Source organism: Sinohyriopsis cumingii, chromosome 11 (genome assembly GCF_028554795.1).
Source record: "Sinohyriopsis cumingii isolate HCF-2022 chromosome 11, ASM2855479v2, whole genome shotgun sequence".
Classification (NCBI taxonomy): Eukaryota; Metazoa; Mollusca; class Bivalvia; order Unionida; family Unionidae; genus Sinohyriopsis; species Sinohyriopsis cumingii.
In genome coordinates this window covers 57,338,220-57,361,697 of record NC_142971.1, presented here as the reverse complement: position 1 = coordinate 57,361,697, position 23,478 = coordinate 57,338,220, and the positions used below count along the sequence as shown (strand labels likewise).

The 23,478-nt window shown below is 36.8% G+C and overlaps 1 protein-coding gene across 1 annotated transcript in view; it reads left to right on the top strand.

The window, feature by feature from the left end:
- LOC149788510 (EGF domain-specific O-linked N-acetylglucosamine transferase-like) overlaps positions 1–23,478 on the top strand; it is a 106,374-nt gene that overhangs the window by 1,046 nt on the left and 81,850 nt on the right. Inside the window, exon 2 of the mRNA XM_089974508.1 lies at positions 15,602–15,780. Within this exon, the coding sequence (XP_089830634.1) occupies positions 15,602–15,780 (179 nt within the window). The remainder of the gene's footprint in view (positions 1–15,601; positions 15,781–23,478) is intronic.

Sequence of the window (23,478 nt, the reverse complement as noted above, 5' to 3'; positions counted from 1 at the left end):
TTATTATTGTTGTTGTAGATGTTGTATCTATAGTGATGAAACTTAATGGGTTTACTCATCTTGGAAGTTGCTACTAATCATGGCCGCACCGGTGGCCTAATGGTTAGAGTGTCCACCTTGGAAGTGCAAGGTTGTGGGTTCGATTCCTGACAATTGGTCATACCAAAGACTTACAAAATTGGTACTAACAGCAGCCTTGCTTGGCGCTCAGCATTAAGAGGTTAGTGTTAGGATTGGTCGGCCAGGTGTCAGGATAATGTGACTGGGTGGGACATCATGCTACATGTTTGCAGCATGATGCGCCAGTGCTAGACATCACTATAAACTGCCACATTGCAGACATCGTAGCAATATAACTGAAAAATTGTTAAAGCTACGTAAAAAATCTAAATATCACACACACACACACACACGCTACTTATCATGGGCAAATGTATTCAATGTTTTTTATTTTTCATGCTGAAGTCATTATATTCAGTTTTTGCATTTTGCTTATTTTCTGTCGTGTTGTATGTGCAGACATAAAGCTTGATGGGTGGAATGCTTTTCATACTGCAGTGTTTATGTTAATCTATACATTTAGCTCAATTTCTTTGACACCATTTTATTATAGTCATGAAACTTGATCTTGGAGAGTACTTAGTACCAGGGACATAAAAGGTGGTCATATTGGTTTACTTTTTAGACTCCAGTGATTACGTCAATTACTTTTTAGACTCCATTGAATTGATCAAGTCAAGCTATTGCATTTAGCTGAGTTTCTCTGACACTGTTGGATGTAGATTCATGAAATTTGATGGGTGTATTCATTTCAGTGGGTACTACTCACGGTCACCATATACAAAAATAGGTTACTATAGCAGGTTTTAATTTTTTGTATGCAGGATTCTTGTACAGTTTATTTAAGTATGCAATACAGTCCTAATACAACAATCTGTAGGATTCTTGTACAGTTTATTTATGTATGCAATACAATCCTAATACAACAATCTAGGATTCATGTACAGTTTATTTATGTATGCAATACAGTCCTAATACAACATTCTGTAGGATTCTTGTACAGTTTATTTATGCATGCAATACAGTCCTAATACAACAATCTGTAGGATTCTTGTACAGTTTATTTATGCATGCAATACAGTCCTAATACAACAATCTGTAGGATTTATGTACAGTTTATTTATGCATGCAATACAGTCCTAATACAACAATCTGTAGGATTCTTGTACAGTTTATTTATGTATGCAATACAGCCCTAATACAGCAATCTGTAGGATTCTTGTACAGTTTATTTATGTATGCAATACAGTCCTAGTACAGCAGTCTGTAGTATTCTTGTGCAGTTTATTTATGTATGCAATTTTGTCTTGATACATACACATACTGTAATGCAGTTTGATAGACAAGACCCAGCTTAAGGTAGCATCATGCTCAGAGCCTGGTTTTCCACTCCTAACTTAAGGCACTTTAAAATAAGGAAACAATATAGTGCATGGCCACATTATATCGGAATTAAGACTTATAACTTTTCTGAATTCATTGATGGTATCATTCTCAAAAATATTTAGATTCTGTTCTGAAGAATTTGAAAGTTACGTAGTACTGTTTCTTGGTGATTTTTAGCTATACTGGTAATTGACCAGGAGAGAAGCTTGTGGGATGGCCTGTTGTCGTAAAATTAAAATGCTGCCAGTTACACATTCAATGTGGCTTTCACAGTGGCACTCATTCCCCCTTAATAAATGGTCTTTCAAAACACGGTTTTTAATAAAAGAATTCTTATGACCTTCAGTAGGTCCTATACTAATCATACATACCAAAATATGGCCACCATCGCAGCCATCATAATAATGTTATAACAACTCCTCCTGGATTGATGGTTATATCAGCATGGGGTTTTCAGCAAAATACTTGTTATGATGTCTAGTTGTTTGTATATGAAAATGGTGGCAGTCTGTCATCTGATATGGCCACTATGATGGCCTGCTTGAAAATCTTGTTATAGCTATCTTATCAAGAATGAAAAGTCATATCCAGATTGTTTTTATTTTACTAAAGACTTCTTATGATGTCTAGTTGGCGCTAAAAGAAAATGGGGCCCAGGGTGGCTGAGTGGTCTGTGGCCTAGGGTTGGCCAATATGGCTATGTGAGAAAGCTTGCCAGTAGCTTCCTGTGGGTTGGTGGTTCTTCCCAGGTTTTTCTCAGCTTCTTTCACCTTTATACTGGCCACCATGTATATCATATCATGTGCTGAAAATGGTATTAAACCCACAGACCTAAATTAAAAATGTGGCCATCACACACCCATCATGGCCACCACAATGGCGATAATTAAAATCTTGTTATTGCTCAAGAATCTCTGATGGTTACATCCCTCAGCAGTTATCATGGATACATACAATTTCTTGTCAGCCAATAGGGTGTTGGTCCCTTTGAAGGACTCTTACACCTTGTATTTCACAGTGACAGAAACTTGTATGTATACATCTTGCCATCTTGTCATGGCGATAGTTTTAAATGTACCTATATGTACTGTCTTTGACGCGATTCCTGAACTGTGTGATTGCAATTCCTGTACTGTGTGATTGCAATTCCTGTACTGTGTGATTGCAATTCCTGTACTGTGTGATTGCAATTCCTGTACTGTGTGATTGCAATTCCTGTACTGTGTGATTGCAATTCCTGTACTGTGTGATTGCAATTCCTGAACTGTGTGATTGCAATTCCTGTACTGTGTGATTGCAATTCCTGTACTGTGTGATTGCAAAATTCTTATTTATGTAAATTTAAAGCTCATCATTAAAAATGGCATGGTCACAAAGTCATAAGCAATTTCAATACGAGGTGCATGTCCATGCTAGAAAAGTTATCTCCCTTTTCACATATTTGGAATTCTCAACTGGGAAGTCATATCTCAGTCAAAATGGACTTGCGGAATAAAAGCACATCTGAAATTCGTTTTTGAAACTGAGTTTTTTTTACTTTTTTTTTGTTGTTGTCAAGTTACCATGAATCCCACAATCACACATCCTAGAATAGACCAAATATGACATTTTATATGTACATATAATGTGGACTCTTGGTTTGTGACCTGAATTAAGTGTACACTGTGGTTGATAGGAATAACAGCAAAATGCGCACATTTGTGCATTCTTCTGCTAATATATGCATCATTTGAGTTTAGTGTGGTGGTTGAATCCACCTGATTATCTTTTATGTCATATTCAGTTAGATAAATATTCAAGTCCCCTGGTCAAGAAACATCATCCAGCAATAAATAAAATCCATACTTTAAGTTTAAATTACCACGGAGTATGAATAGTTACCATAGATTGGTTTCAGTATGTATATTCAAACTTTTGAATGATAGTTCCAAATAAATCAAAATAATTGCATCTAGTGAACCTCTTGGTCATCAAGACCACTGTGTCATAAACTTAACATTGCCAACACTGGAATCCATGCACTTGTCTGTCCATACATCTGCATTCTCAGGCCATCTACACCTTCCACTAAACTGTTATATTTTGTTTTTACATAAAGTTAGTGTTAAAGTGCAAGTTTTTACTTTATTCCTTAAAAATGAGACAGGCTTGACAAAAACATTAGTGTTGCAACTTAAGCGAGTCTTGCACTCTCAACTATTGTTCCTTTCTCTTGATGATTATAGAAGGAAAGAGGTACTAAATATTCCTCTGATATTTCATGCAGGGTCCAAAAATGGTCATCTCTTGTGTTTAGTTGGTCAACGTTTGATATTGATCAGTCACTGGTAGGCTTTTGATCATAATTATTGATTGTTAGGCTTTTGATATTGATCAGTGATCGGTAGGCTTTTGATATTGATCAGTGATTGGTACGATATTGATCAGTGATTGGTAGGCTTTTGATATTGATCAGTGATCGGTAGGCTTTTTATATTGATCAGTGATTGGTAGGCTTTTGATATTGATGAGTGATTGGTAGACTTTTGATATTGATCAATTATTGGTAGGCTTTTGATATTGTTCAGTGATTGGATATGTAAGATAGGACAATGCCTAAGGATATGTAAGACCCCAAAAGAGAACAGGGTACACTCCAAATGAGCATGGTACAACTCAGAGAGTAGGGAGAACCACAAAGGGATGACAGGGTTCAGCATCCCTCTAAACAAGTTCGGGGCAACATTACCAGTATATTTTAAAGAATCATATTGATATTCTTGAGTAATATTGAGTTTGTATGTCAAAGCAGTGTAGAAGGGGCTGTGAGACATGAGTTTGTATGTCAAAGCAGTGTAGAAGAGGCTGTGAGACATGAATTTGTATGTCAAAGCAGTGTAGAAGAGGCTGTGAGACATGAATTTGTATGTCAAAGCAGTGTAGAAGAGGCTGTGAGACATGAATTTGTATGTCAAAGCAGTGTAGAAGAGGCTGTGAGACATGAATTTGTATGTCAAAGCAGTGTAGAAGAGGCTGTGAGACATGAGTTTGTATGTCAAAGCAGTGTAGAAGGGGCTGTGAGACATGAGTTTGTATGTCAAAGCAGTGTAGAAGGGCTGTGAGACATGAATTTGTATGTCAGAGTAGTGTTGAAGAGGCTGTGAGACATGAATTTTTATGTCAAAGCAGTGTAGAAGGGGCTGTGAGACCTGAGTTTGTATGTCAAATAAGTGTAGAAGGGGCTGTGAGACATGAATTTGTATGTCGGTTGTACATTGTAGCATCGACACCATCAGTGTTGCATATGATTTTGAATGTTGACCACACATGAGTTGCATCATCATCATGAAATTCTTTCTTATCATAACAATTACTTTCCATCGAGTTTCCGTCAGATCAACCAGAGCTTGTCTTCGTGGGTCAGGGGTTCTTCTATCAAGATTGAATCTATATTCAGAAGGTTTAATATTAATTTCTGATAATCTTAAACTCATCCATATTATAATTAAGACAAATATATATTTAAATTGAAATATATATATATATATATATATATATATATATATATATATATATATATATATATATATATATATATATATATATATATATTTATAATGATACAAACAAAGAATAAATGCAAATGGCTTCTGATAGGTTCTACAACTTCCAGTAACAAAGCTTGTGTAAATGAATTCTGTGGACTTCACTTACAAAGTGTACGGAGGGGAAGTTTAGGACCAAAACTGTGTTTGAAATGTGGTGTTGGGGTTAGAAGAAAAAAGGAGTTGCGTGTGCAATGTGGTGGTAAAAAACACAGAGCTGGAAAGATATTATGATAAAACAAGATTATCTCACCAGATTTTCAAAATAATCATTTAGACAAATGATATTATTATATAAATGGAGCAAAAAGAATTTGTAAAACATCAAGAATTATGAAGCATCACGTGATGGTGTAATGAGGCACTGTCGACTAAAAAACCAATTGGTTATGTCAGTAATACTGGGTATCTCATAGTCAGAACCGGGGGAATAAAGTTTATCTTGCTCATAAATTTATCTACAAGTGTTTCCACAGTCTAATCGGAAATGGTATTGTGATCAATCATATTGATTCAAATCCGAAAAATAATCCTTTGTATAATTTACGAGCTGTTACACATAGTCAAAAGTGCAAATTTGGAAATACTGGGAGATGTAAAACATTTGCAAAAAGGGTTGTTAAATCCGTAAATACAGAGACTGGTGAAGAAATAATATTTCAATCGATGAACGTAGCTGGCAAATATTTTGATATTTGCATGCCTTCAGTACAAAACGTCGCGAGTAATATTACAAGGTCTGCGTTTTCGAAGAAATATAAACAAAAATAATATTTCATTATTGCTGAAGGAAGATAACTCTGTTAAGGTAAGCTCTCTCCGGTAAACTAAGTAGTTATCTCGCTTGTTACTTCGTGACTAACTAGCGCGATTTTTTATGTGTCATTGTAAATAAATTATATACAATAATTTACATGTCTGCATGGTAATTAAGACAACACATTTCAAGAAAATATTTCACTTAACTCGTTCACTCCCGAATACTCTTCCAGACTGACTGGGAGAGAGAGATTCTGGCTGTCTATTATAGTCTACGCAGAATTTTCTAGAAAATTATGTGATTTTCTAAACCTATTTGAACTCCAGGCTCATTTTTGCACTTAATTTGTTGTATGTACTGATTTTTGGACCTAAGTTTGTGGCATAGACTGATTTTTGGACCTAAGTTGGACTCGAGAACTGAATGATGTGATTTTCTGGAAAATTCTGCGTAGACTATAAAAGACAGCCAGAATCTCTCTCCCAGTCAGTCTGGAAGTGTATTCGGGAGTGAAATATTTATTTGGTAATCTAGAGGTTGTGTTTGCGCTATACTACAAAATTGTATTATATCGTATTGGTTGAGGAATACAATTTAAATATATTTTTATTATATAATGAACTTTGAAAATATCAATGCTATTATTTCTGCAAGTAAAAAATTAAAACATGACGGTTTAATAATATCAGATGAAATTAATGCTGAAAAAATTATTTGTGATTTTAAGTCATTACGACAACATAATTCGAGGATAGATATACCAGCAGAATATATATTTATTAAGCTAATTCAACAGTCTATGTTACATTCCCTGGCTGTGGTCAAATATATAGAAGTTGAGAAATTTGTCTCGCTTTCACGTGCGATCGCAGAAAACTAAATTAGAATTGTCTCACGAAACGAAACAAAAAATTATGAACACACGTGTGAGACAATTAAGAAAGAGTATGTCAGATCGTGAAAGTGAAAGCGCTGTCATTAGTGATTGTGAAAGTAGTGACAGCGTTTCTAAAGAGGATTGTGAAAGTGAAAGTAGTGACAACATCACTAGTGATTGTGAAAGTTATGGCAACTGGGGTCCCTGTCGCTAGTGATTGTAAAAGTGAATAATTATCCTTTGACTTTATTTCTACCTGAGAAATCGAGAATCAGTATTTTAAAAAAATCGGTTGTTGTATTTGCCTGGACTTTATCAGGGATTATTATGTAATTTGTTTTCGATGAAATTGTTTGGTAATGAAATATTATGGTAATATACCCTGAAATTGTTAAGATCTTGATATACATTTATGCTCAGAATTGCTGGTCTTAAATCAAGAAGATGGCCGTTCTGATCAGTGAGTTTGAAATGTATTCTTGATAATAACGGATTATGACATCGTAGATAAACCGGATTAATAGGCTTTTGTAAGATCGAATATCCAGGGGGTACTTGAAGTGTAAATGTATATAAAACATATCCTTGGTGGGCCTGGCTGGATTTTTCAAGATGCCTTCAATTACGTCGCATACAAGATTAGGTGTGATTGTCGAAGTTTTATTTACAATTCCTGGCGAATTATGATGACCTTCACTGTACGGATCATTGTTATGTCTGAGAATAACTGCTAGTGGGGCTATTTTTCTCAACGACTCGAAGAATTTAGGAAAGTTTTTATTGACAAGATCGTTGACTGATTTTGTTAGTTCGTCGGTTCTAAATTCTGGTATTACAAATGTTGGTAATTTTGCTTCATTTATTTTGTAATGTTCAGCAAATAATTGTTTACGGGGTTTGCTAGGAAATATATATCGTCCAAAGATTACAGACTCAATAATAACTAAATTGCCGCACTCAAGGTCTGATGTAACTTGATTCAGATGTTGTATTGCTTCAAATTTTTATTGTTTTACGTCGTTATTGTAGTATTGTATGATACTAGAAAATAAATTTTGTACAGTATTAAATATAAGTTGATGTTCATTTTTTTATTCTATTAGCACATAAATTAATAAATTCTTCGTTCGGAGTTTCAGACAAATGAATCTTCAGGTAAGATAGAATGAACTCTAACAGTTTTGGGAGTAGGTAAAACTTTTGTTTGGTCAGAAACCTTTTCATCAAATTCAAAATGATGACATCCACTATTCCATGGATATTTTTTTTTTCTTCAATATTCTGGATCCTTTATGAATATTTTCTTGTCTATATTAAAATGATCCAAATTTGGTTCTGCTGGTCCTTGATGAATTTCTAGCCATCCTAAAACACTTTGGATTCATGAAGAATATTTATCTACAACGTAATCTTGTGCATTTATTTCTATCCTACCTGATAATGTTAGTTCGTGAGCAGTTATAGCTATTTTAGATTCTCTTCCTATTATTGATTATTTCTGCTCTTGAATTCATCGTTGATTTGTTCGATTTAATAATTACCTCTAGGAATTCCAGCAACATGCCAGTCAGGAGATCCATCATTTTTATTCTTATTTGCAAATACCAGTGAATTATTTGCTGTCATTCCACCAAATGATTTTGATCTGATATTTGACCAGCTGTAATATATTCGTAATTGTGCTAGCGCTATTTCTTTCGCTAGAATTGCAGTTGGAAAGTTAGTTGAGCTCACTGATATCATCGTTGTTTTTGATGAAGTTGTATTAACGACAGTTTGCTAATGTATCTCGTTCGGAGTTGACATTATTATTTAAATCCTGATTTTCTAAATCAGGCGTGAATTCTCTCACAGTCATTACTCTTGTAAATTTTAATCATCTCCGTGAACTCAGAATTTGATATTTTTCCATCACTAAGGTTTGATGATATTAACGAGGATAATTTGAAGTATGCTAGCGTCGCTGTGTGTAATTTTATTGCATTCGTCAACGATATTTTTTAGTTTCGGTTGATATTCATATGCGTGATTGTATCTAAAACATTGAACGTTGATTAGAATGCTCATATATTTTAAGTAGGTGGGAATTTGGCTACTAATTCTAGACACCAATAAAAAAATCAAGCCAATTTTTTTTTTTCTTTTGGTTCCGCTACAAATATTTTCTTGTTGTTTTGCTCCCACATCACTAACATATATCCAGATGATCCAGTTAGTGGATAACACCGTGAAATTGTGGTATATATCATAAATATTGTAATACCAAGTACTGGGAGCCTGTATATACTGGTAACTTCAGCGCGATGTTTTATAGATTTATTGAGTGGTGACCATAATGCTTGTCCAGATGCTACTGGATATACTACAGTCAGTAAAAAAAAATTATGTCAGAGAGGTTAATATCGATGGCTGGTGGACTTCCAAAATATTCATAAATTGATCTATTTATGTTTCTACGAAAACTCTAAACAATTGTACATGATTAGAATAATCAGCTCTAAATGAGATTATTTCATAATTAACTGAAACTAATGAGTTCATCATTATAAGGATGTATTTCTTCATGACAGCTGCATTGTTTAATTCTGGTTCCAGTAATTTTATTGCTAGACAATGAGAGAACCAATCATTTATCACGAATTTTGTACTCGACCACAAACATTATCTAACATTGTTGATATAATAACACTGGGTTTAATTTTCCCATTTCTATCAAACATAGCTATGCTGTTTTCAGTTACTCAATAGTATCTTTCAGTGAAAGATTGTTTGTTTTTAATTTTCCATGCTTATCTTGAAACACAACTTTGTTTGGATCCACATTTGCAAGATTTAATAATTCAGATATTTCATCACTAATCTGTTTACTTATATTTTCATGGGTTATTCCATCGGTTTTTATTTTTGGTTTAGAAGATCTTCTGTAAATATCAACCATTATACTTTAAGATCTGTTTAACATTATGCATCTACTTGTATAATCGTGCACGACTTTATGAGGTAGTGATGTTGATACAGCATCGAGTACATAAATTACTTCATAGCCACATATTGGCAGATCTGTTATTATCTGATTGGTAATGTTGAATACCAGACTGGAGTTTTTTTTTATTGTGTTTATGTAATTTGTAAATTCTTTTTGTGGCACCAGTCCATACAAATCAAAATAAATAATTCCATGTGGATCAGTTGTGTATGCCACCCAATGAGTACCAGGACCAGAACTTTTATAGAGATTAATGATACAGGTTTCAATATTGTTTGGTTGTTTTGATAATTGGTCATGCATAATATTTTTTTTAGCAGCATCAAGTAAATCAAAATTTGACATAGGAAGAATCAGTGTAGTGTCACTGGAAGTCTCAGACCTTTTCTGTACCAGTGAGGGGTTCCTGGTAATCTTAGACCCTTTACATTTTTTTAGAAGTCTTTATTCCTGTTCCTAGTACTTTTTTTTAACACTGCTAATCCACCAGCAGCTCCAATAGCACCAAGTGCAGAAGCTTTTGCAACAGTTGGGGCTGCAGCAGCTAATAAAACTGGTATAGCTGCAAGAATTGGAAATATACCACCAGTCTTGATTGAATCTTGGATGGCGCTCACAAGAAAGATTGAGTTTAACGCCTGTTTTTGATTGTTTGGCTTCATTGAAATGCCTGAGTTGACGTTCTGACAATGATAGTTTATTTTGATGACCTGTGATCTGATCTTTTTATTAGTGATATTTGTATTCCACAGTTTTTTGCTGAATTTGATTGAAGCTTTTTAATCTGACCAGGAGTCAGAATGACACTAAACGATGATATGCATGTGCTGCATGATTTTGTTCAAAATTTAACAATATATCTTCAGATGGATCTTGATGTCAGTTTATCCTTAATGAAACATCACTAACTCCAAGGTTGTAAAATATCATATGACTATGTAATTGTGAATTTACTTGTGCAGCATCTTGTAAAGCAATACATATATGTATTTGCACAATATGCCATGTAAGTAAACCATTAACATCATTCTGAATGGTATCTGTTGTCATTGTCAACCATGATAACAATGATTTTCCACCTGAATTCATAAAAGTAATCAGGTTTTCTTCTTCAGAAATTGATGGGGTCATTGCTGGCATCCACAGTGACAGTTTTGTTAATATTACTTTACCATCATCACCGATTAGATGGCATTGTGCATCATCATCAGTAGCCTTTCTTATTATATGCTAAAAAAAATTCTCCGTTAACTTTACATTGTCAGAATCATTCAATATTACCCGATACTGAACTAGTGTGCAAATACACATACTGCATTCACGTGCATAAGCGAACTACTTTTTATTGTAGACAAACAATGGACGCAGGCGCCAGCACTTTTAATTTGTAAACAGATCATATACACTCGCGTAAGAGGTGCTTTACATTGTGGTTGTTTAAATTTGATTCTGAATGAACTAAAACAGATGTTTCATGGACTGCCACATACCAGCTGCTTTGGCACATTCCATGTTAAATTTGTTAATACATTGTACAATGTTTCAGATTCAGGCTTGCTACAGTATACAACAGACACGAGAAAGGGTCCTTACAAATAACATACAAGTGACAAGTCATTATACTGTCTTCTTTAGCTGGTGACTTACATTTTTACATCCTGGATTTCCTCAAAATGTACTTTCTTAGTTCTGCAAACCTGAATTACATGAGCCATGTCATAGGTTCTCAATCTTGATATGCATTTCAAAATTGTACTGTAATTTCCATGATAAGTGCAATGACATCCTCCTTACTGCACTCAAAATGAAATAAGCATTTAATTCCATAGCATCTTTTTGAAAATTGCAATTGATAAACTTCATATTTTTCCCACATGATTTCAAACATTCAATGACAGAAACAGAAACACATTTGCAGATGTCAACACGCATCTCCCAAGCTTCTTCAATCCCATGTATTTCACATGGAATTGTCACATATAAATCCAGTCGATATTCACGAAATTTTGTCGAAATCGAAAAAAATACCAAAATCTATTTATTCCAGATCAATTGGAAAAGTTGTTGCAATGCACATTCATTCACAATATGACTCCATATTTCAATTTTAACTAGACATGCCATTTTTTCCTGAAAAGCTATGTTGAGCATGCGACTAAGTTCAAATTTATCTGGACGGAGTTATGTGCGCAGTTATAATGTTGTTGTGTAATAATGAATATTCGCTTGTGTATTTAGTTTGGAATGCAGCATACATTCACTTACTTTGTTTCGTTTAGTGTATTTTGTTAATACAATTAGCATTAAGTAGAATAATTTTTTTAGCATATAATAAAAAGGTTACTGCATTTGTATGGGAAAATATGAACTCGTTTTGTCAGATGGATATACTGCACTCTCAAGATCATGCAGTATTTCCATTCGAAAAACTCGTTCATATTTTCCCATACAAATGCAGTAACCTATAATTGCTATTACAACTGTATGTTTCACCCCAAAGTTAACTTTTCTAACATTTGTATAAAATTCAAAGATATATCACTGCGGAATTGCACATGAAATTCAGCGATTATCTTTTAACATTGATCGACATACATTGAATCCTAAGTTGAAATTTGCGTTCATCGATGCATTTAGTGTTTTGTTTATATATTCAGTATGATTAGTTGTATCTTTAGCAAACATCATTGATGGACCAGCTGATCTTGAAAAATCATCTGAATATCTTGCAAGACCAAGTATCGTAGCAGCATCAACATCATTTTAAATTGTTTCAATATTTCTTCCATCAATCATGTATGTAGCGTTGTCAATTAATGCCATGATACCATTGTTAACAAAACCAACTCTAACATCAATTGCATGTGTTGTATCATCTGCTCTTATAATTTCTCCTTCTACTTCAATAAACGCTTCAGCAGGCAAAAAATATCTTGTATCTTGAACTTGTAATTCAGTTTGGCCATGCTGATTTGGTTGTAGTGCATCATAAGAATAATATTGATAATCACGATCAGATTTTGTCTTTAAGAATCGGTGTGCCCATATAAAATGCTGCATCAAATATGCACTTGAACATTTTTATTATAATTGTTATCATCTAACACGAATCCCACTTCTGCTATTAAACTTGATGTTATATTTTTGTCTCTTCTGCTTCTGACTGAGGTATATCAACCAGTTCCAGTAATTTTTTCTTTGCAGCTTGATTTATTATTTTACTGATATTTGTAGGCATAATTTCAGTGCTGGGTAATTTTACTGGTTGTGGTTTTCTTCATACTAATCAAGTTAATCTTTCTTTTATTGCTGAAAATAATTTACCGGCAACATTACAATAGCACTGATACCTTTATCATGAGTAACGACAATAGCTTTCATTCCTAATTGTATTGCTTTTGGAGCTATTCTCTTCAGTAAACCTTGAACAACATCACCAAGTTGAATCTCTGTAAATAGCTTTGTATGTTGGTAATCACAATTTTACTATTACAGGTCCAATACATTTGCAATAGCACTAAAACCCTTAATCATAAATTACTTCTAAGTTCATCTAATTATTGCTGAGGAGATTGAGGTTGTTTTTGTTTTTGTTTTTTGTTTGTTTTAGGAGGTTGAGGTGGAGTTTGTTTTTGGAGTCCTCATACAATTTATTTATTTTTACAATATATTGTTGATATTTTAGATCACTATCTCTAGCCTGTTTTTTTTTTTTTTTTTTAATTTTTTGGGGCCCCGAGTGGTCGAGTGGTCTAAAGCGCTCTCCGTTACGGATCACTGCCATCTCACCTCTGTCTGCATGGGTTCGAGTCTCGGATTCAGCCAATGTGGGTATGTGAGAAAGCTTGCCAGTAGCTTCTCGTGGGTCGGTGGTTCTTTCTGGGGTTTTCCCGGGTTCTTCCTCCACCATTAATACTGGCCGCCATGTATAGCCTATCGTGTGCTGAAATATGGCGTTAAACCCTACAACAACTAGCCTGTTTTTTGTTGTAATATATACGATATGCCCATTAAATTTTTTTATCAGCGTTTACACCAACATACCCAGGTTTTAAAAGTTCTGACTTTCGAAGAAAACCTATCATTGCAGCTTGAGGTAAATTTTCTTCCTTAACATTTTAAAGTTCTTCAGTAGCACCGTCTCTACATTTTTTAATAAATTCAATATTTTCTTTTCTTACTTTAGGTTTTGGTGAAAGATCTTGTTTTATTTCACCAATACCTTCAAGTATATCTTCTTCTTTACCAGGTGGATGAGCAGCAACTATTTCACCTGGAAAATCTCATAAAATCTTTTTTGTCTGTTTAGTTATTCTTGCTATCTTTTCAGTTTGCTCAGCAGTTTGTTTTAACATGGGAAGAAGACCCTAAGAAGCTTCCGCAACTCTTTCAGTAACCTTTGTAACAGGTCTCAAAAAGTGTTCTTTATCTTCTGCATATTCAACTTATACTTCCTGGTGTTCTTACAGTTTTTGTTTAAGAGCATCATGAACAGGAAGAAATCTTCTGATTGCTTCTAATTTTCTCGAGCTAATCTACTAGTTTAAGATTCCATTATTGATATAATAATGATTTAATTAGTTACATAATACGGCATGCAGAGAGGGTGCAACCACAAATGAGTGTCATGGTGGGTAAATAAAACACACACAAATTTTGAAAAACACGAACGACAAAGATAGAAAAAAAAAAAAACTAACCCAATTAGAGAAACTCTCAGTTTTTATTATAGGCTTTGGTTTGACATTATTGACCTTTTATTTTCATTTTTCGTAGAAAGCTTTATTTTTCAAAACTGGACCTTCCAGCAAGTGATCTGTTCACATTCTCTGTTGCTGATTAGCACTAGATAATTACAGGCATTGATGCACACAAATATTTACATGTACTGTATGATGAATAATTGCATTGTACAAATTTCTTCTTTGCCCCAGGTGTTGTGTTGTTGAGTCACTCTCATCTTTCACCATTTGTTGATTTTGCACCTTTAAAGGCTGTACTATAAAGGCAGTGCAAATATGATTAAAACAGTAGCTGGGTGAGAAGATGATGGGAAAAGGTCAGTAAAGTTACTAACATGGAAGCTAATTATCACTTACCATAAACAAACTTGCATCTGTTCAAACACTGAGAGGTATGCTGAAATAACAATAAACCTTTGTTTCAGTGACAAAGAAAGGTGAGCAGTCTGATTGGGAAGTTGACGTACATGTAGTTAAAATTTAAACATACCTGGTTTGCCATTTGTGATGGAATCTGAATTCATGGGGAATACATATTGTATGACTGAATAATTAGGACTATGTATTAGGCTATATGTAATCAATAGGCATGTTTATGGGACTGCTGTGCATACTCTATGTAATCAATAGAAATGCTTATGGGACTGCTGTGCAGACTCCATGTAATCAATATAAATGCTTATGGGACTGCTGCACATACTCCATGTAATCAATATAAATACTTATGGGACTGCTGTGCAGACTCCATGTAATCAATAGAAATGCTTATGGGACTGCTGTGCAATTTTAGCTACATGGTTTTCTGATGTTTCTCTCCACTCTATTAAGTTTCTCTTGTTTCATCTCTCCCATCCTTCCCTTAATTTTCTTTCAAATCCATATATATATATATATATATATATATATATATATATATATATATATATATATATATATATATGCCAACACCCACTTCCCTTACATACAGATTATGGCTGGCTAACCCTTACTCAATGAAGGACAGGCTCTCAAGACCATACAGTAGGTAAATGGTGCGAACTGAGTATGTACAAAGAATACGACCCAGTTACCTAAATGACACAGATTTATGTGTATATGTTTTGGATCTTTTCCTTATCAGTAGTGATTAACAATATTAAGCCTCTTTATGCTGGGTAATACTTTTTCATTACAAATTTATTTACATTTTTTCATTTTCTTTTCCAGAAATGACATGGGCATTTGGAATGATCCTAGTCATTGTCACATTGCTATACACGGTTTTGGGTTGCTATGGATACAACTGGGACCAATTAAAACTACACCCAGAGCATATTCCATTTTTCTTCAACAGTAATCCTGAAATCAAGCTTCTCTGCAATCAGACTGAAACTTGTCCTTATAGGGTAAGTCATAGTAGAAAGACTTATCATGATAAGGTAAGTCATAGAAAGACTTGCCATGATATGGTAAGTCATAGAAGACTTGGCATGATACGATACATCATAATGGAAAGACTTGTCATGATAGGGTAAGTCATAGAAGACTTGTCATGATAGGATAAGTCATAGTTGAAAGACTTGACATATGGTCAGTCATAGAAGACTTGTCATGATAGGATAAGTCATAGTGGAAAGACTTGTCATACTAAGGAAATCGATTGTAGAAAGACTTAAACTTACAGCCTGAGCCACCATTAAAAGACTTGTCATTTTAGGTAAATACAAGTATAAGGACCTGTCATTGTAGGATAAGCCTAAATAAAAAGACTTGTCATTATAAGGTAAATACAAGTATAAGGACTTGTCCTTGTAGGATAAGCCTAAATAAAAAGACTTGTCATTATAAGGTAAATACAAGTATAAGGACTTGTCCTTGTAGGATAAGCCTAAATAAAAAGACTTGTCATTATAAGGTAAATACAAGTATAAGGACTTGTCCTTGTAGGATAAGCCTAAATAAAAAGACTTGTCATTATAAGGTAAATACAAGTATAAGGACCTGTCCTTGTAGGATAAGCCTAAATAAAAAGGTTTGTCATTATAAGGTAAATACAAGTATAAGGACTTGTCCTTGTAGGATAAGCCTAAATAAAAAGGTTTGTCATTATAAGGTAAATACAAGTATAAGGACTTGTCCTTGTAGGATAAGCCTAAATAAAAAGACTTGTCATTATAAGGTAAATACAAGTATAAGGACTTGTCCTTGTAGGATAAGCCTAAATAAAAAGACTTGTCATTATAAGGTAAATACAAGTATAAGGACTTGTCCTTGTAGGATAAGCCTAAATAAAAAGACTTGTCATTATAAGGTAAATACAAGTATAAGGACCTGTCCTTGTAGGATAAGCCTAAATAAAAAGGTTTGTCATTATAAGGTAAATACAAGTATAAGGACTTGTCCTTGTAGGATAAGCCTAAATAAAAAGGTTTGTCATTATAAGGTAAATACAAGTATAAGGACCTGTCCTTGTAGGATAAGCCTAAATAAAAAGACTTGTCATTATAAGGTAAATACAAGTATAAGGACCTGTCCTTGTAGGATAAGCCTAAATAAAAAGGTTTGTCATTATAAGGTAAATACAAGTATAAGGACTTGTCCTTGTAGGATAAGCCTAAATAAAAAGGTTTGTAATTATAAGGTAAATACAAGTATAAGGACCTGTCATTGTAGGATAAGCCTAAATAAAAAGGTTTGTCATTATAAGGTAAATACAAGTATAAGGACTTGTCCTTGTAGGATAAGCCTAAATAAAAAGGTTTGTCATTATAAGGTAAATACAAGTATAAGGACTTGTCCTTGTAGGATAAGCCTAAATAAAAAGACTTGTCATTATAAGGTAAATACAAGTATAAGGACTTGTCCTTGTAGGATAAGCCTAAATAAAAAGACTTGTCATTATAAGGTAAATACAAGTATAAGGACTTGTCCTTGTAGGATAAGTCATAGCAGAAAAACTTGTCTTTATAGGGTAAGTCATAGTCAAACTGAAAAGTGGATTGAAAACTAATGTCTGAAGAAAGACTGTGTTTATGCCGCCACTGCATGCAGCAAGGTAATATTGATTTTGTCCTCTTCATCTTGCCATGGTGCTCATTCACTATACTCAACAAATCGACAGTGTCAACAAATGAAATTTGGTAGACATTTATATATATACTGATTAGATTTTCAGGCCATTACATGAAATTGTCTAGACAATTTTTTATGAAAACCTGAATGTTGGCACAATGAAAAAAATGCAGAAAGTAATTTTTATTCATAAGTAGCTGATTGCAGATGAAAAAAAATATGTGGCTTATAGGTCGTTTATATTCATCATGTATTAAGGGCTGTTATGTGACCATCTACTATACTTAAATTATAGGTCACTTCTAAGTGAAGGATTAGGAGTTTATATGCAAATTAGGCATATAACTTGTAAATGAAGTATACTCAACTTATATGTGAGTTTTGCAGGTGCTACACTTATAGTTCATTTAGGTGACATTTAAATGCAAGTCATTCTCTTACTATACTTACATGCAAGATAAACGTTGAGTTCACACAAAATGCAGTGAATTATAGCTTTATAAAGCTACTCCCCCATTCAACAGGAAATAGTGTCCTAATATAAATAAAATCATCAGTTTTATTGACTGTCAACATAAAAAAAGTATACCTTGTAAGTTTTTTACCTTTTAAAAATTCTCGTACATTTCAATTTAAGTGAGAATTTGTGAGATGACACATTAACTGGCTGCCTTGAGCATCCAGATTTGAAACTGGTTGCACTGTATAAAAATATTAGTTGAAAAGACACAAATAGGTAATTTATTCTGCAAGTAATAAATAGTATTTCTCCTTCAAATACGTTCCCCGATCACATTAACGTTAGGGATATAAGCCTGCTACCTCTCGAATCCAGCCCTACTAAAAGATGAAAATTTGTCTTTTCTGTCTATCTCATATAGACCAAAGGGCAATAACTCTTGCCCCTTACCTACCCTTGCCACCGCCAGGTGTCACTAGTTTTTAAGCTTCGCTTGTACTGATAACACGTACATTATACCTCCAAACAATCCAAGCCATCTTAGTGTTAAATTGGACCATCCGAAGTTAAATTTGGATTTATTGCGTTGGACAATCATTCTTCTACAGGTTGTATACATTATTTTAACAATTTTTTTCAAAATTGAGTGACTTTGTCACCCTTACGGATTTGGTCTACTGAAAACCATGTTACTCATGCTATCGCTGAACTCGTGTTGTCAATTAAGAGTTAACGCGACACTGACTAATTTCGTTTCCTCCGTTAGTAACGGTTGTGGTATTAGCGAATTAATAACATGCTGAGTTGCTAATTTGTGCTTTGTTTTCTTTTCTTGTGTCGTTTCAGTAGAAATATCAACCAAATGCATGAAATGCAAAAAGTTCAAAGCAAAAGAAGACAACCATGACTCTTGTATTGTATGTACCAAGTGTACATCATCTATACCATGCAGCGTGTGTAATACTTGGACAGAGCAAATGTGGGCTGATGTAGTCCAGAAGGCAGCAAAAGGGAGGGATAGACGGAAGTCCTCAGTATACATCCGAAAACAGCCTCCATTGCGAGTCTTGTGGGGGACGTTGGGGTCCCCCCTCCATCTAAAGTTCGTCGTTTGCAACTGTCAGCCACAGTAACATCAGCGGCAATGGAGGAAAATAATGTTGACAGGATACAACAGTCCACCTTTGAACAGATGCGTCGTTTGGTCCAGGAAACGATGACGCAGCTATTGACATCAGGCCAGATATTACCCTTATTTCCCTTGCTTGCTTCCGCAGCTTTTTCTGACTCTTTGGGGGAATGTTCCCCCAATTTTAGGCTGCCCAGTGGACATAAGTCCACCCGCATGTCCAAGGATGGCCTTCGGGCCTGTAAGTCAGGACGCATGGGTTTTTTACCGGATCCAGCGGATCCATTTCATTATACAACCTCTACGTCACTGGCCGTCCAGCTGTCCCAGCATGGGGACCCTATTGCTAAAACGGTCCGACCAAATATGACTTATGGGGATCTTAGTGATAAATCCGTCTGTCAAGCTGTACCTCCGGCAACATACCAATACTATGGCGGAGATTTTAGTGAGAAATCTGTCCGTCCAGCCAGGCCATTGGAGCAGCCGGGACCGGTGATAGCAGGACCATCGCCAACATTCAGGCCAACCACAAGCCAGACAAACCATCCAGCAGGGCCGTCCGTCCATATGTTCACGGCTTATCCACAAGGGAGAGTTAGTGACAGTGTCAAGGATGACAGAATCGCGTCATCTATGCCACCTGGTATGCTCTATCCAGAAATGCAAGCTATTCCAGAACAGGACTCGGCACACAGTGAGGGTGACGAAACTCCTGCAAATCAGCCGTACACAGATCCAACCATGGAACGGACTGAGTTTGGCTTCAAGGCGGCAGTGGAAGAAATTTATAGAGTGTTGGTGTCTGTAGATCTTGACGGGGAGGAAAAGACGCCGTCCTTCCGGCTCCTTCCCCAGTCGGCAAAAATTAAGGAAAGCCAAGTACCAGCGACGTTCTCGTGTCACTGGTACAAAACTCATTCAGATGCGTTCAGTACGGATCTTCCGGCCCTGGACAAAAATATGGCAGCAGTTCACATGTCCGCTCCACTGTTTTACAGAGTGGACAAAAATGTGTTCCATGCCACGTCAAAGCTAGTCCGGAACGTAGTCGCTACGTCTTCAATGTTAGACTTGGCTTCATTAGCCATTTTCTGACTCGCAGAAAAATCCGACAATGACCACGCTTGGGAATCGACGGCCCAGATTGCTAGAGTTATTAACAGGGCAGCTTACCATTTCATGGCTAATGCGTTGGCTGCTTCTGCCAACTTAGACCTGATACGACGTGATGCATGTCTGCGGTCCACGTCACTCAAGCCCCATCATACTCTGTCTTTATGGATGACTCCGTTTGGGTCGCCTTTACTCTTTGGAGGAAAAAAAAAATTGAAGAAGTCCGGAAGCAGGCAGCTCAGGAACTGCCCCTCCAACTCGCCGCCAAACCCTCGCAGGCATTTAGAAAAAAATCAGCCCCTGCCACAGCGGAGGGATGATTGGCGGACCAGGGACAAGGGATCCTTACAATCAAATGTGCAGTATAGATCCCAACCCAATGCCAGGAGACAACAGTCTAATCAAGCTAGGAGGCAACCATACAGAGGCAGTAAGAAACAAAGTTTCTCCGTCTTCAAGGCTCCTAACTCTAAAAGTTGACATACCCTCCCCACCACCCACGGACAGCCTACTGAAATTTCAGGACCACTGGACCACCTTTTTTCCTCAGAACGATTGGGTGATCCAGGTCATTTCGGAGCGGCTTCAGATTTCATTTATCCAACCCCCTCCCCTGTCCTCCTCTCCCCTCTTCATGGACGTACTGTCCGGTTGGGAGAAGGATACCTTTCTACAACAGGAGATATGGTTGCTCATAGAAAAACGGGCGGTGGAGATTGTGAAAAAACCGCAATCGCCGGGGTTTTATTCCAGGCTGTTTCTTATCCAGAAGGCAAGTTGAGGCCGATCATCGACCTGAGTCGCCTCAACCAATACATGTTACCACCGAAATTCAAGATGGAAACGGCGAGATCAATCCGTCTTTCCATTCGGCGGGACAAGTATGCCGTCAGTCTAGATATGACCGATGCATATTTTCACGTCCCTATCTACCCCGTGTCACAGAAATTTCTCTGATTCGCTTACCGCAACGCGGTTTATCAGTTCCAGGTCCTACCCTTTGGCCTCAACATCAGCCCTTGGGCTTTTACCAAGGTTATGGATTGCATCGTCACCCTGTTCCGCTCGACTTCATCTACAGGGATGGCAGTGTACTTGGACGACATCCTCCAGAAACATATGGCAAGTTCTATTCTGCTCAAAGGCAGAAACGATCTTTTAGCACTTTTAGATCATCTAGGCTTTCTTGTGAACTGGAAAAAGTCCGATCTCCGTCCATCCCAGTGTTTTGTCCATCTGGGTGTGGAGTTCCTCACCGATCTGAATCTGGTACGGCTTCCGCGCGCTCGCGTAATCCGGATCGTCAAACTCGTCGAGTCCATTTCCAACAGGACGTGGATTTCAGCGAGAGAATTCTTGCAACTCCTCGAATTATTCAATGCAGCGGCTAACTTGATCCCGCTTGGCCGTCTTTTTATGCATCCCTTACAAATGACATTACTGGCACAATGGCGCCCCTTTTCAAGTCCCCTTAATCAAACAATAATGATCACGCCCAAGATACGATCATTCCTGCGTCAGTGGCACAACCCTGGTTGGCTGTCCATGGGGATTCCTCTGGAGATGCCCCAAGCGGAGATAACAGTATGTACCGACGCCAGTACCTACGGTTGGGGTGCCCACCTGTTGCCGGACTTCGCTACAGTCAGCGGTACGTGGGAGCCAGGGGAGAGGCCTCTCCACATCAACCTTTTAGAAATGAAGGCTGTCATCAATGCCTTTCATTTGTGGAATGTTCAACTCTCAGGAAAAAACTGTCCTCATTATGTCAGACAACTCTGTGGTGGTGACTTACCTCCTCAAACAAGGGGGCACCAAATCACCAGACCTGTGCATTCTGATCTGGCAGTTTCTACGTTGGTGCGACAACCTCCACATCAACATACAAATCAGACACATTCCCGGCAGACTCAATGTCTTGGCCGACACTCTGTCCAGGAAAGGTCAAGTCATTCACATGGAATGGTCACTCCATCAATCAGTCTTTCTTCGGATTTGCACACTTTGGTGGTGTCCGATGATCGATCTTTTTACGACAAGGTGGAATCGCAAGTTGCCCACCTTCATCTCTCCGGTTCCAGACCCAGATGCTTGGGCCGTGGACGCTCTGTCAATCAGCTGGGAGGGGTTGTGTGCATTCGCCTACCCTCCCATGGTTTTGGTACCAAAAATAATCCAGAGGTTAAGGGGTCAGAACTGTCGGATGATTCTGATTGCCCCTCTCAGATGGAACAAGTCCTGGGTCACAGATCTACTCGATCTAGTGATAGATCTACCCAGGAAGATTCCATCCAGCCCAGATCTTCTCAAACAACCGCGGTCACAGGTGTTCCACCCATGCCCGGACTGTCTTCTTCACGCTTGGCTCTTGTCCGGACAGCCTTGTGAGACAAACAATTTAAACCTTCGATTGTGGAGAGAATCTCAAGAGCAAGAAGGCCCTCCACTCTGAAGGTTTACGAGGGAAAGTGGCGTGTTTTCAGGGACTGGTGCCATATCAATAACATCGTCCCTTTGAGTGTTTCAATCCCTCAAGTGGCCGAATTTTTTCTCTGGTTTTTTCAAGGAGAAACAGTTGGCCCCAATTACTATCAAAGGCTACCACTCCATGATATCAGACACATTCTGCCATCATGGTAGATGTGATATTGGGCATAACAAAGATCTATCAGATCTTTTAGCCAATTTTGATTTCAATTGACCAAAATCCCTCACCCTGTTTCCAAAATGGAATTTGTCCTGGGTTTTAACATGGCTCAATTCAGACAAATTTGAACCTTTAGCCCACACTTCGTTAAAGCTACTATCATACAAAACATGTTTCTTGATAGCCTTAGCTTCAGCATGCAGGGTGAGCGAGTTACATGCCCTTTCCAGTGACCCGAACTTTCTTCAGTTTAGATCAGATGGTTCGGTGGTCCTTCTGATGCAACCAGGCTTTGTAGCCAAAAATAGGTTACCATCCATGGGCAATCAAAGAATCGTTATTCGCTCGCTCTCTTCCATAGATAAGTCAAGAGCAACAGCCATGCAAGATCCTGTCCGTGCACTCAAGCACTATTTAAAACGCACAGAGGCATGTCGGGACACACGTAAGCGCCTCTTTATTCCGGTCAAAGCTGGTAAACGGGATATCACCCCTCAAGCCCTTGCTTCATGGCTGAAGTGGGTTATACGCTCAGCGTACTCTGAGGTCTCACAAGATCAGAGTCGCCTCATGAAGATTACAGCTCATGAGATTAGAGCAATCTTGGCGAGCCTTGCATTTGAACGCAATGTTTCGATCCGAGATATAATAGAAGCTGTTGGCTGGCATGCAGAGTCAAC